General features: G+C 44.3%; 1 protein-coding gene across 1 annotated transcript in view; it reads left to right on the plus strand.

Annotated features, from left to right (window-relative positions):
- The window catches only part of INPP5D (inositol polyphosphate-5-phosphatase D), a 158,365-nt gene that overhangs the window by 79,112 nt on the left and 64,495 nt on the right, over nt 1-14,758 (plus strand). Inside the window, exon 6 of the mRNA XM_023188609.2 lies at nt 11,522-11,609. Coding sequence (XP_023044377.1) covers nt 11,522-11,609 — 88 coding nt within the window. The remainder of the gene's footprint in view (nt 1-11,521; nt 11,610-14,758) is intronic.

A 14,758-nucleotide genomic window follows, 5' to 3' on the forward strand; every position in this document is an offset into this window, starting at 1 on the left:
CAGCCGTTACACCTGACAAGCACAGAAAGGCACTGAAAGGAAATAAAGTCAGTTTATTTTCTGCGTGGGTTGTTATAGCCCAGGATTTCCAGTGATGTCAATTTTTCAAAGTGAAATGATTCACCAAAACTTCAATTTTCTGATATCCAATCCATTGAATGACCAACTGGTAAAGGTTCCGATTTCTTTTAGATTCTTTTGGTTTTACATTTTAAAATTTAATTGATGAGCCGGGTGCGGTGGCTCACGCCTGTAATCCCAGCACTTTGGGAGGCTGAGGCGGGCTGATCATGAGGTCAGGAGATCGAGACCATCCTGGCTAACATGGTAAAATCCCGTCTCTACTAAAAAATACAAAAACTTAGCCGGGCATGGTGGCAGGTGCGTGTAGTCCCAGCTACTTGGGAGGCTGAGGCAGAAGAAGGGTGTGAACTCAGGAACCAGAGCTTGCAGTGAGCCGAGATTGTGCCACTGCACTCTGGCTTGGGCGACAGAACAAGACTTCATCTCAGAAAAAAAAAAAAAAAATTAATTGATGAAAGTTAATTACGTTTTAATTGTTAAAAGTGCAAAGTAAGGCTAATATGCCGCCCAAAGAATTGGCAAAGAGTATTTTAAATGCCAAAAGCTTGAAAGAGAAAAAAAAAAAAAAATTCCAGAGCATCTGAACAAAGTTACAGGGAGCCAAAACAATCCCATCACAAATGAAAGGTCAGGCCGGGTGTGGTGGCTCATACCTGTAATCCCAACACTTTGGGAGGCCAAGGCGGGTGGATCACCTGAGGTCAAGAGTTTGAGACCAGCCTGGCCAACATGGTGAAACCCTGTCTCTAATTAAAAAAAAAAAAAAAATTAGCTGGGTGTGGTGGCGCACACCTGTGATGCCAGCTACTCTGGAGTCTGAGGCAGGAGAATCACTTGAACCTGGGAGGCTGAGGTTGTGGTGAGCTAAGATCTCGCCGCTGCACTCTAGCCTCGGTAACAGAGCAAGTCTCCGTCTCAAATAAACAAAGAAACAAACAAAAAAATGAAAGGTCAACATTTTGGTTGGAAAAATGGGATTTCATACTGGCAACGGTTTTTTAGTCTGTGCTGTTTTGTGTTTCATTACACATACAGAAGTTTCAAGATTCCTTTGTCGATTTCTCTGGGGCTGTATCAATCTTAGCTTAGTTAGTATGCAGAAAAGAATCTTTTATCATCAGTAATCCAATTCAACTTTCCTTTTAAAGGCTTTTAAAAGCACAATCAGTACATTTGGTGTAAATTTAACAAATAATTTCTTTGACAAATTGAGCACTCATCAAATTGGCCAGTTGGGCTTCATTTCAATGAATTGGCTTTCAGCTAATGCAGCTGTAGCTAATTGGACCTGGAGCTATCATTTTCACAGATTTCCATGGAGGAATTTTGTTCCATTTGATGCTGTTGTTATGAATCACTTTATCGCTAGGGGAAAACACACACACACACACACAGCACCTTCTCTTTGTAAAACACCATTTCACAATGGCTGATAACAAGCTCTTAGTTCTGCTTCGATGGAGATTTTGTTCTTCCCTGCCTCCTTGTGGAGAAAGAGATATATTTTAAGTCTCTCCACGAGGCTTCCCTCAGACTTCCCCAGACACTTCTGCCCGTTATTAGGTTTCCCTAACACCTCACTGCTCCCTGGACTTCCCAGGAGCCAAGTCACCTCATCACTACGGCGGCGGCAGCTTCCCCAACTCGCCTTCTTCTCAGGTACGTGGTGCCGATGGAGAGAACCTCCTTCAGCTTCTAGCCACTCCATGACTCTGTTTAGAATTAAAGACACTGTCATGCTCTAAATTTCCCTTGCGCACTTGTCTTTGCTTTCATCGGTAAAGCGACAGTCAGGCTTGGAGACTTGATCAGCCTTGGAATTTTAGGAAATCGTAGAAAGGAACAAAATGATGCTTCCCATTTCTCCTGCCAGAATCCCTGCAGATTCTCATCCCCGAAATTGTAAACCTGTAATTTTCAAACCGCTTTGATTGGAATAGGTCTTCATTCATTCGTTCATTGAACAAACATGTATTGGAGGCCTCCTCTGAGCCCTGTTCTGGGTGCTGGGATGTAGTAACAGACAATGCACAAGGCTCTCACTCTTTTAGGCCTTTTTGGATCTAACGTCTCAGCGTCTCAGTGAGGAGCACAACAGTAGATTAAGGATCCATACCAACAAGATTTTTTTTTTTTTTTTTTTTTTTTTTTTTGAGGTAGGATCTTGCTCTGTCACCCAGGCTGGAGTGCTGTGGTGAGATCTCAGCTCACAGCAGCCTCAACTTCCTGGGCTCAAGTGAGCCTCCCACCTCTCAGCCCCTATCCTGAGTCCTCCCACTCACTTGCTTCCCCCAACCCCAACTGAGAAGCTGGGACTACAGGTGTGTGCCACCATACCCAACTAATTGTGTTTTTTGTAGAGATGGGGTTTTGCCTGGTTGCCCAGGCTGGTCTCCAATTCCTAGGCTCAAGCAATCTGCCCTCCTCGGCCTCCCAAAGTGTTGCGATTACAGGCATGAGACACCATGCCCAGTTCAAACAATAATTTTAGTAAACGTCATGATAAGATAAAACAGGATGATGTGAGGAAGAGACATTGGGTGGGAGAGTGCCAGCTTCCTTTGGAGGTGAAGGAGGTGACAGAACTGGGATCTTGGTGACAAGAGGGAGCTAGCCACCCAGTGATCTGGCAGAGGGACATTAAGTACAAAGTACAAAGGTCCTGAGGCAGGAATGAAGACAGCCTGCTCAAGGAACAGGAAGTCCGTGTGGCAAGTCAGTGTTACGAACTTACCTACCACAAGAGGTCGGGGAGAAGCTGGTGTAACATGGCCAGAGTCATCAATAAAAGCACAGGCTGCCCAGAGGGGTGGAATTTTAGGTGAACAGCAACTTCTTTAGTATAAGTATGTACCATGTAATATTGGGATATACTCATGCTAATAGATTACTCATTGTTTATCTGAAATTCAAATTTCACTGGATGTCCTGTGTTTTATCTGGTCACCGTAGGCAGGAGCCACATCACGCAAGGCCTTATGAGGCCCTGTAGAGTTTGTGCAGGGCTGTGCCATGATCTGAATTCGAGTGGTGGCGGATGAATCCTAGGAGGCCCTGCCCAAACAGGACCAGCTGGGAGTGGCTGTGGTTGTCCAAGTAAGACGGGATGGCAGTCCATGAGGAAGGTGGCTAGCAGGGGCAGGGGTCTGTGTCTGTTTTGCTTCCTGCTGAGTGCCACATTATACACAGGCTCTGGCACATGTAGCTCAACAGATATTAGGTAAATGACCCAACGGCTAGGGGCGTGCATATGCTGAGAACTGGTATGACCTGGGATATGCGTGCATGGCAGAGGTGTCAGACTTGCCACCTGATTGGATGTGGGGTGAAGGGAAGATGAATCTAGGGTGACCCCTGGGTTCCCAGTGTGAGTGGCTGAGTGGATGCTGATGCCAGTTCCTGGGATGGGGAAAGTCAAGAAGGAGGAGGAAGGAGAGGGTGGTGGGAGGAGAGTTCTGGGCTACATTTGACTTGAGGGGCCATGAGGCATCCGAGTGGAGTCACCAACCATGGAGCTAGTGCTAAGAAGCTAGGATGTGGGGGATGCATTTGGGGAATCATGGGGGATCCTTTTGGGGAATCATGGGAGATGCATTTGGGGAATCACTGAAACCTGGAGGTAAGGTCACTGCAGGTGAGAGTATGGACAAAGGAGAATAGGGCCAGGCTCAAGATTTAGAGGAGGGACGGAGAAGGAGGAGCTGGGAGGGGGTTGAGAATGGCATCAATGATGTCCAGGTCTATTTGCTCAGACCTAAGTGTGAATGAGAAGGACGTTGAGCACTGAGGAGTGAGGAGAAGTGCCGAAGCCTCCTCTGCAGAAATGTCGTGATGATGTCCCTGTGCGGGTCTGGTGTAAAGATCTCTTTGCAGTACAAAGCATCAGGCAAGATTTGTAACCCCAGGTTAGGTTTCCTAGAGCCGGACAGAAACTTTTCCAGAGAGAGAGAATAAGGAACCAGAGACTGGAAATATTTGGTAACTCTTGAAATGGAGACACTGAAAGGATTGCAAGTGGAATTTTAAAATAAAAGATCAATGGTCTGAATATCAATACAATATTTATTACATGAGAGCAGGATAAGATTTTTAATAAACCAAAACCAAAAATACTTCATTACCATTATAACTGTTTCATTGGAGGCCATAAAATAAGCCCGTAGTCTTCCAATCAAATTTCAAAAACTAGATCACAAAACAGAGTAGAGTGTCAGAAACATGTATATCAAAAGCATGAAAGGACTAAACAAGCCGAGATGAGGAATATGTGGTAAAAATTGACAGTCCTTGGAGGCAGAACTCAGAGGTGCTACCTGTAGCTAGTAGGATAGGTTCTTGAAGAAGTAGGAAAAAAATTGCCAATTAATATATACAATAAAAAAAAAATTTCCAGGCTTACAAAAGAGCTAACTCTAGGTTTGAGAAGCTCCATAATCATCCAAATAACACAGCAATCAAACAGCAACACTTAAACGTCTTCTTTTCTTTTTTTTTTTTCCTTTTAAACAGACAGCATCTCACTCTGTCACTCAGGCTGGAGTGCAGTAGTGGGATTATAGCTTATCCATCCTTGAACTCCTAGGCTCAAGCAATCCTCCTGCCTTTGACTCCCAAGTATGTGGGATTACAGGCATACACCACCATGCCCAGCTAAATAAAAACAATTTCATTTTTCTTAGAGATGGGGTCTCACTATACTGCCCAAGCTGGTCTCAAACTTCTGGGCTTAAGCCTTGGCTTCCCAGAGCTCTGGAATTACAGTTGTGAGCCACTGTGCTGAGCCTAAATCTCTTAAAATGTCTCTAAATGACAAGGAAAGATAAATTCAACAAATAGATTTTTACAAACAGTACCATAGCTTTAAAATGGTTGATATTTAATATTATTCAAACTCCTTGACAGTATAATAACAATTCTGAAGCCGTATGTCCAAGGAAAAGGCTACTGACCTAGAAAAGCTCAGCCTAGCTGTCATTCAAGAGCACAAGGAGTCTTTTTCAGAAAATTCCTAAAAATGTACCAATCAAATGCCTTACTCAAAAGGAATCCAAAAATTGTTTTCCAGAAATTTTATAGTCCTGGTGATCTTAAAAACAAGAAGCCTGCACCTTACTGAGCAGCAAAATATGAATATACTTAAAGCAGAAAATGTTCATTCTATACTCCCATAACACACTGTGATGAAAATAGAAATAAGTCACAAAACTAGCCACAACCACCCAGTTACCTGTACATTTGTGAAACACCTTTTAAATTACAGCTAATTAAGAAAGAAACTGACACAATAATACATGGGGTAGGTGTGTAGGCGCAGAGTGACGTAGTCAAACCACTGCATATCAGGACACTGTGTGATGCAGCCAAAGCACTACTTAGAGGAAAAACCATAGCTTTAAAAGTTCTGTTCTATTATTAAAAAGTAAATAGAAGGCCGGGCATGGTGGCTCATGCCAGTAATCCCAACACTTTGGGAGGCCAAGATAGGTGGATCACTCAAGGTCAGGAGTTTGAGACCAGCCTGGCCAACATGGCGAAATCCCATCTACACTAAAAATAACAAAAATTAGCCAGTTGTGGTCTCACACACCTGTAATCCCAGCTGCTCAGGAGGCTGAGCAGGAGAATCACTTGAACCCCGGAGATGGAGGTTGCAGTGAGTCAAGATGTTGCCACTGCATTCCAGGCTAGGTAACAGAGCAAGACTTCGTCTCAAAAAAAAAAGGAAACAGAATAACGAGTCAAACATGCAAACTGAGTCCAGATTGTAAATCTCTTGAAGACATCATGGGTCATGTCCTGATCCCCTTGATGTTTCCAGGACCCAGCAAAGTACCTGAAATGTTAGTTTATTTGATATTCATGAACAAAGATCCAATGTGTACCCACTACATGCAAGGCACTGTTCCAGGAGCTGGAAATGCAGCAGTGAATAAAACAGAACCTTTAAGAAATCTCTGCTGAGCAACTGAGCAATGTCAACAGCCAGAAAGGAGACAAGGAGGACAAGATGGTAAAAGTAAAAACAGAGATACATCAGGAAAAACAGTCAATTAAGAAAATTTTAAACACGAGAAATGTCAAAGGAGATTTAATAATCTGCATTAAAGATTTGCAAATCACTAAAGAATACTCTACAGTTATGTAGCTACAGATCTTCAAGTTATAATTAAATGGAATACATAGTTTACATAAAATATAAAACATTAAAAGTACCATGAGTGTCCTTTAAACTTTCAAGGAAAAAATAGTGAGCATAAGGTATAGATTATTCCTGAATGACAAAAAAGCCACCTAATTCACGCTTCAAGAAAAATATGATTCAAATCCAAAAAGCTAATCAAGATAATAGCCTGAAATAAAACTCTCTATCTCCGATTTCACTTATTAATATAAATGTATATTGTTTCAGTAACATCCAGCAAATATAGTATAGTGACATGAAAAATGGAGGCTTTATCTAGGAGGTCACTCCAAAGATGAGTCAACAAAAATAAAACACTGTAATTGTGCAGTAGTTTAAAAGATAAAAGGAAACCACTTACGTATATAACATTTTAAATTCATCTCTAATTTGTAAAAATCATTTTTTAAAAAAAGGAATAGAAGGATACTTCCTTAGTAATGCAATATGAATCAAAGTAAAACTAATTACAATTGATAGGGAAACATTAAAATCATTCCATTAAACCTTTTTTTGTGTGTGTGTGAGACCGTGGAGTCTCACTCCGTCCCCCAGGCTGGGTGCAGTGGCAGGATCTTGGCTCACTGCAAATTCTACCTCCTGGGTTCAAGCTATTCTCCTGCCTCAGCCTCCTGAGTTGCTGGGATTACAGGTGCCCGCCACCATGCCCGGCTAATTTTTGTATTTTTAGTAGAGATGAGGTTTCACCATGTTGGCCAGGCTGTTCTTGAACTCCTGACCTCAGGTGATCCACCTACCTTGGCCTCCCAGAGTGCTGAGATTACAGGTGTGAGCCACCACACATGGCCCCATTAAACATTTTAACAAAAGAAAAAGAGATACTCTTTTTTTTTTTTTTTTTAGACTGAGTTTTGCTCTTGTTGCCCAGGCTGGAGTACAATGGCATGATCTCGGCTCACTGCAACCTCTGCCTCCGGGATTCAAGCGATTCTCCTGCCTCAGCCTCCCCAGTAGCTGGGATTACAGGTGCCCACCACCACACCCGGCTAATTTTTGTATTTTTAGAAGAGACGGGGTTCCACCATGTTGGCCAGGCTGGTTGCAAACTCCTGACCTCAGGTGATCTGCCCACCTCAGCCTCCCAAAGTGCTGGGATTACAGATGTGAGCCACCATGCCTGGCCCAAGATACTGTTTATCATCTGATTTTAAAATACTTACAAGACATTGTTGCCAAAGCAATACCAAAAAAGAGGCAAAAAATTGGAGAAACAAAAATAAAGGGACATGAGGAAGCATGAGAATGTTCCTTCTGAGTCTGTAGTTCTGGGTTCAGAGACTCTGGATGTGCTAGACAGAAACTGAATGGGAATCGTGAGGCAATTAACTCAAGGGAAACAAAGAGGGAAGCGGCTGTCTCTCTGGGAGGTTCAGAAAGACCAAGCAAGGGATCTAAACCCTCCCAGCGATACCTGGGGCCAGACCTACTGGCCCAGCCCTGCTCACCTTTGCTCCCCCAGGGCTGAAGCTCCTTCTTCAGGATTGGTCCCTTAAGCTAGGGACTAAAGCCTGGACTCGTTGTCCAGTGATCCCTGGGCAAATCCTTTCTGTAGGATAAGGCTGATTCTTAAGTCTTCCAGCTACAGTCCTGGTGTGTCCTGGTTGGTCATTCTGACCCTAACTGACACCCCCATATATGTCTGGGAGCCAGTCAGATTTCTCAAAGTTTTAAAAGGCTTAGAAATACAGGGTGAAACAGTGTTATTCTTAGAAAACTCTAAAGATTCAGCTTCTGTGTGTATGCCTGTGTGTTTGTGTTTTTAGGATAACATTTTGTAAAAGGAGAACAATGAGTGAGGGAGACCTATTTGATGTTAAAACACGTTCTGAATTACTGCTTTAGAGAGATGTTTTAGGCCGAATGCTTTTCTGAAATGATAATTTAATCAGAATACCACCGTGTTGGCAGATGGACAGAGCAGCTCTCGGGAAGCGGAGTGTGAAACCCAGAACAGAACGGAATGCTGCCTGCACGGTGCTTCCCTTCCCCTCCCCTCCCCGTCAGACACCTCTGGCACCTGCTTCTTGGTCACAGTTCCCATCCTCATCCTTGATCCTCAAAGGATAACAATTTCAAACCAGAAAACTAGCACACCATTCTGAAAGCTGTAATTCCTTGCCTAGTATATGTGGTGAAGTTTGGATTTTTAGTTGAATGAAAGAAATGAAGCCTGGAAACAATACTACTATATTCACGCAAAGCTCTAACCCAAGAGAACTACAGAAAAAGAGAAACTGATGGTGAGTGAAACAAAATAACAATTCAGAGAAAGAGGCATATTTAGCCATTTATGGCTAGCGTTCCATTATTGGAACACTAAGCATGTGGGAGTTATTTATTTCCTACTGCTCAAGGTCATTGCCAAGGTCTGATTGCAAAAATTCAAAAAAAATGCGACAGGCATAAATGGGTTAAAAAGAAAAACGTTCTAGATGGGGTAAGGAATTAAAACACATAGAACAACAATAGGCTGGGCGCAATGGCTCACGTCTGTAATCCCAGCATTTTGGGAAGCCGAGGCAGGCGGATCACCTGTGGTCGGAAATTCCAGACCAGCTTGACCAACATGGAGAAACTCCATCTCTACTAAAAATACAAAATTAACTGGGCGTGGTGATGCATGCCTGTAACTCTAGCTACTCAGGAGGCTGAGGTAGGAGAATCACTTGAACCCGGGAGGCAGAGGTTGCATTGAGCCGAGATCACGCCATTGCACTCCAGTCTGGGCAACAAGAGCAAAACTCCATCTGAAAAAAAAAGAAAAAAGAACAACAACAAAAACCCTCATCTATAACATGATTACTTCAAAAGAGTTAGAAAACAATTTAAAATGAGCAAATAATTGCTCTCTAGTAAATACCAATGATAAATTATTAACTATGGTAAGTAAAAATTGCCAAGGAAAACATGAAAACTCAAACAATAAAAAGTTGTGTATCATTTCGTAATGAAATCCAAGTCACCTAGGATTAATATAAGATAATGAGAATATATTATTATATATTATATAATATATGTTATAGACCAGGCGTGGTGGCTCATGCCTGTAATCCCAGCAATGTGGGAGGCTGAGGCGGGCTGATCACCTGAGGTCAGGAGTTCGAGACCAGCCTGACCAACACTGAGAAACCCCGTGTCTACTAAAAATACAAAATTAGCTGGGTGTGATGGTGCATGCCTGTAATCCCAGCTATTCAGGAGGCCGAGGCAGGAGAATCGCTTGAACCCGGGAGGCAGAGGTTGCAGTGAGCCAAGATCCTGCTACTGCACTCCAGCCTGGGCAACAAGAGCGAAATTCCATCTCAAAAAAAAAAAAAAAAAGTATATATATATATACACACACACACATACACACACATATATATTAGCATTTATTATGATATAATGAGATTATATTATATTATTATATCAATAATGTAATGAGAAAAAAAATACAGCACCTAGATTAAATAAAAAGAAGGCTAGGCCTGGTGGCTCACGCCTGTAATCCCAGCACTTTGGGAGGCCGAGGTGGGTAGATACCTGAGGTCAGGAGTTCGAGACCAGCCTGGCCAACATGGCAAAACCCCATCTTTACTAAAAATACAAAAATTAGCTGGGCATGGTGGTGTACGCCTGTAATCCCAGCTACTCAGGAGGCTGAGGCAGGATCATGCCACTGCACTCCAAACCGGACAACAGAGTAAGACTGTCTCAAAAAAAAAAAAAAAAGCAAAACAATATGTAAAGTGTATAACACTATATAAAAATACAAACAAAATTCCCAACAGAAAATTGGCAAGGGAGAAAAAACAAAAAAATTTATACAAAGAGAAATGGGAGAAATGCAGCAGCCATTAACTAGAAATCAGCAGTAGAAAAGCAATGACATTAGAAATTAAAGATATGCAAATTTATTCATCTATATTAAAGTCCAGCATTATGCCCCTTCAAAGAGAGAAAGAACAGAAGTACAGTCATTGGAGCTATTGGGTGATCAGGTCTGGACAATGCTGGTGACTCCATATAACTGGTACTCACAGGTTTGGCAATAATGATCAGGAGCCATCATCTCCGGTTATCCTAATTCTGTAATCAAAAATTAGAAAAGCTATATGAACAGAGCTGTTCAGAGCAGCCTTTATATGTTATTGTATTATTTTTATTTTTATTTTTGAGACGGAGTCTCGCTCTGTCACCCAGGCTGGAGTGCAGTGGCGCAATCTCGGCTCACTGCAAGCTCTGTCTCCCGGGTTCACACCATTCTCCCGCCTCAGCCTTCCGAGTAGCTGGAACTACAGGCACCTGCCACCACACCCAGCTAATTTTTTTTTTTTTTTTTTTTGTATTTTTAGTAGAGACGGGGTTTCGGTTTCACCGTGTTAGCTAGGATGGTCTTGATCTCCTGACCTCGTGATCTGCCCGCCTCGGCCTCCTAAAGTGCTGGGATTACAGGCATGAGCCACCGCGCGGCCCAGAGCAGCCTTTATTTATGTAACAAAGATCTCAAAGTAACCCAGATATCTAGCAATCAATTTCAGCACATTCACTTGATAGACTATTTTCAAATCATTAGAATGTTAAATATGTAAAAACATGAACAGTTTTTGATGAAACAGTAAGTGAAAAGTAGAACTCAAAATCGTCTGCCCCACCATGTTAAAACAATAGAGAAAGATGAGCTGGGAACAAAGAGCGGAGAAAGCCTGAGGATTGGAGTTGTCAATGGATATGACAATGGGAAAATCCCTCTGAGCCTGCATTTGGGCGGCTAGGAGGGGATTTGCATCAGAATCCACAGATCACCAGCACTGGGCAGCCCTGATATTTAAAATGCAGATTCCAGCCTCGATCAGGCCGGAGCCCAGAAATTTGCATTGTTAACACGTGCGTGTGTGTGTGTTTTATAAACACTGAAGGTTGGGAACCATGGATGACTAAATGAAGTCATTTTGGGACTCTAGATTTGAATTTTCTACAGGATATGGAGTGTAGTTTGGCTAAAGCAAAACCCAGGTAGGATCAGGACTACACATCAATTCCAGTTTGCTGTGGGTCGGGAATGGATGCGGGTCGACTGTGGGTGGGCCAGTGCTGGCAAGCTTTGATCTTTGCCCGGGCTTGTCCTTCTGGGGAGAATTACTTGCTTCTGCTGGACTGAGGGTGACCTTGTCTCTGGCTGGAGCCCATGCTGCCATGGAACACTCTTTTCAGGGCCCACTAATCCTTGACGTTCACCTTGTCCCCCGCCCCCAGAGAAGTCGTCCGGACCCTCCCATCCCTGGAGTCTCTGCAGAGGTTATTTGACCAGCAGCTCTCCCCGGGCCTCCGTCCACGTCCTCAGGTAAAGGGTCTTGGGGTTGAAAAGGTGAGATTAATCCACCAGGGAGGAGGATTGAGTTGGCCAGTCCTGAGGGCTCAGGAGGAAGAGGGGAGCACTGCCCACCGTGTGTTCACTGGGCAACAGCAAGCAGGTACGCTGGGGTGGGTGGTGGGAGCCGGTACGCTGGGGTGGGTGGTGAGGCCAATCCCCTGCCCTTCCCAGGAAGCCGTCTCCCACTGCCAGATTTTGATTTGAGGAATAAAGTTTTCTTTTTTTGAGACGGAGTCTCGCTCTGTCGCCCAGGCTGGAGTGCAGTGGCCAGATCTCAGCTCACCGCAAGCTCCGCCTCCTGGGTTCACGCCATTCTCCTGCCTCAGCCTCCCGAGTAGCTGGGACTACAGGCGCCCGCCACCTCGCCCGGCTAGTTTTTTGTATTTTAGTAGAGACGGGGGTTTCACCGTGTTCGCCAGGATGGTCTCGATCTCCTGACCTCGTGATCCGCCCGTCTCGGCCTCCAAAAGTGCTGGGATTACAGGCATGAGCCGCCGCGCCCGGCCGTTTAGGAATAAAGTTTTCAAATTATGCACCCGGCCGGGCACGGTGGCTCAAGCCTGTAATCCCAGCACTTTGGGAGGCAGAGGCGGGTGGATCACGAGGTCAGGAGATCGAGACCATCCTGGCTAACACGGTGAAACCCCGTCTCTACTAAAAATATAAAAAACTATCCGGGCGAGGTGGCGGGCGCCTGTAGTCCCAGCTACTCCAGAGGCTGAGGCAGGAGAATGGCGTAAACCCGGGAGGCAGAGCTTGCGGTGAGCTGAGATCCGGCCACTGCACTCCAGCCTGGGCGGCAGAGTGAGACTCCGTATCAAAAAAAAAAAAAAAAGAAAGAAAGAAAAGAAAAGAAAAATTATGCACCCAACAGCAAAACTTATTTGTACCAAATAAGGGGGCAAGCAGGGCCTGTTCCCATAATTTCTCATCAGAAACTGAAAGGAAAGAAAAAGAGGAGGCACCTAAACTCTTGATCCTGCCTCTTGTCCCAGGAGGAGCAGGATGAAGGTGCCCCCCCACCCCCGCACCTGCTTGTGGCCTGGCAGGAGGCCAAGGTCGTGTTGCCCATTAAGCAAATATCTGTGTAACAAAAGGTGTCATCAATAAAATTTTAACAAGTTTTTTAAAAAGCAAAAGCTGTATCTCAGAAGAAAATACCTGCAACAAAGATTAGGGGAAAAGGCTTACAGGAAAGTACTCATATGTTTATTATTATTATTTTTATTTGAGACATGGTCTTCCTTTGTCACCCAGGCTGGGGTACAGTGGCACAATCACAGCTCACTGCATCCTCAAACATCGGGGCTCAAGAGATCCACCCCACCTGAGTCTCCCATGTTTTAAAACCGCAATTACTTTTGCATCAGCTAATAGCTGGGGATTACAGGTGCGCACCACCACGCCAGTCTCTTTTTAAATGTTTTTGTAGAGACAGGTCTCACTACGTTGCCCATGTTGATCTCAAACTTCTGGCGATCTTCCTGCCCCAGCCTTCTGAAGTGCTGGGATTACAGGTAGGAGCCACCATGCCTGGCCATGTTTTTTAAAAATTCCTACAAACAATTAAGTAAAAACAATCCAATTTTTAAAAGAGGGAAAGACTATAAACAAGGTGGCTCACTGAAGAGGGACAGGGAATAGACAATATAGATATGAAAAGGTGTTCAGCCTCACCTTGTTAACCAGGAAATGACATTGGACACTAGGCAGCCTCTTCTTACCTATTAGATGGGCAAGGAGTTGATGCTAAAGTTGATGGGTGAGTCAGGACTTGGCTAGGGTGTGGGGTGGAAGAGGTGCTCACAGGGGCTCACTCCTCTGCTGTTGGGAATGGAAATGGGTTTTCTGAAAGGCAGTTTGGCCGTTTGTCTGAAAATGTGAACTGCAGGCATCCCTCAAGCCCACAGTCCATATGTCGGCAGCTTCTTAGGGACTACAAGTACACAAAGAGTGAAAGAAAAAACATTGAAAATCACGTAAACAGGCCGGGCGTGGTGGTTCACACCTCTAATCCCAGCACTTTGGGAGGCCGAAGCGGGTGGATCACCTGTCAGGAGTTTGAGACCAACCTGACCAACGTGGTGAAACCCTGTCTCTACCAAAAATACAAAAATTAGCTAGGCATGGTGGCAAGCGCCTGTAATCCCAGCTACTTGGGAGGCTGAGACAGGAGAATTGCTTGAACCCTGGAGGTGGAGGTTGCAGTGAGCCGAGACTGTGCCACTGTACTCCAGCCTGGGTGACAGAGTGAGACTCCATCTAAAACAAAAAAAAGGAAAAAGAAAAAAAAGAAAATCATATAAATATAGGGAGCTGGTGAACTGCAGTGGTGCAGAATTCTACTCTAAGGTGTGAACACTGCTCTGGAAAGATCTCCAAGGCTACTGTTAGGAAAAGCAAACGGTGGGATGGTACAGAAACTCTGACGGAAGTCTCCATGAGGAAATCAGATGGGAAGGATTTAAACCCAAAGGGCCATGCTGGTCATCACAATGCAGGGATGAGACTGGGGAGAAGGGGACTGGGCCGAAGGGGATTTTGAGTTTGCCCACATTGTTTGTTTGAATTTTCTACGGAGAACATGTATTTGTGTTCTACTTGTGCAACTTTCAAAATTCAGGAAAAAAAAAAGTTTTGCTTTCTCCGAGGTGAATGATGGGTTAATTTCTAAGAAAGTAAAAGCAAATCTAGACAAAACAGGGACTCTGCCCGACTCCTGAGCTTAAGTAGCTTGAGTGAAAGAACACACAGTCAAGTCTTTGAAGTAGGTTAGAAGAGAGACAAAGCCTCGAGAGAGAGGCCAGCTGCAGTCCCAGTTATGGTGCTGCCTGGTGGAGGTCAGTCTCTGCATTTGGTGGCAGGACAGAGCAGCCACATGGTGGAGGGTGGGTCTTGCTGCCACACTCCCCTCCCCTTTATGATACTCTGAGTCTTGAAGAAAAACAGAAAAGGTTTTTCTTGATGTGTCTTCAGGAATCCAGAAATCAAGGAGGGAGTTGAGGCTGCCTTGAGGAGAGGAAAGAACACTGGCCCATGGATCAGAAACACCTGAGTTCAACATCTGATTCACCCTCGTGGATCTTTAGTCTCCCCATCTGTGAAATGGGGACAGTCAT

The sequence above is a fragment of the Piliocolobus tephrosceles genome, chromosome 11 (assembly GCF_002776525.5).
Source record: "Piliocolobus tephrosceles isolate RC106 chromosome 11, ASM277652v3, whole genome shotgun sequence".
In the NCBI taxonomy this organism is placed as follows: Eukaryota; Metazoa; Chordata; class Mammalia; order Primates; family Cercopithecidae; genus Piliocolobus; species Piliocolobus tephrosceles.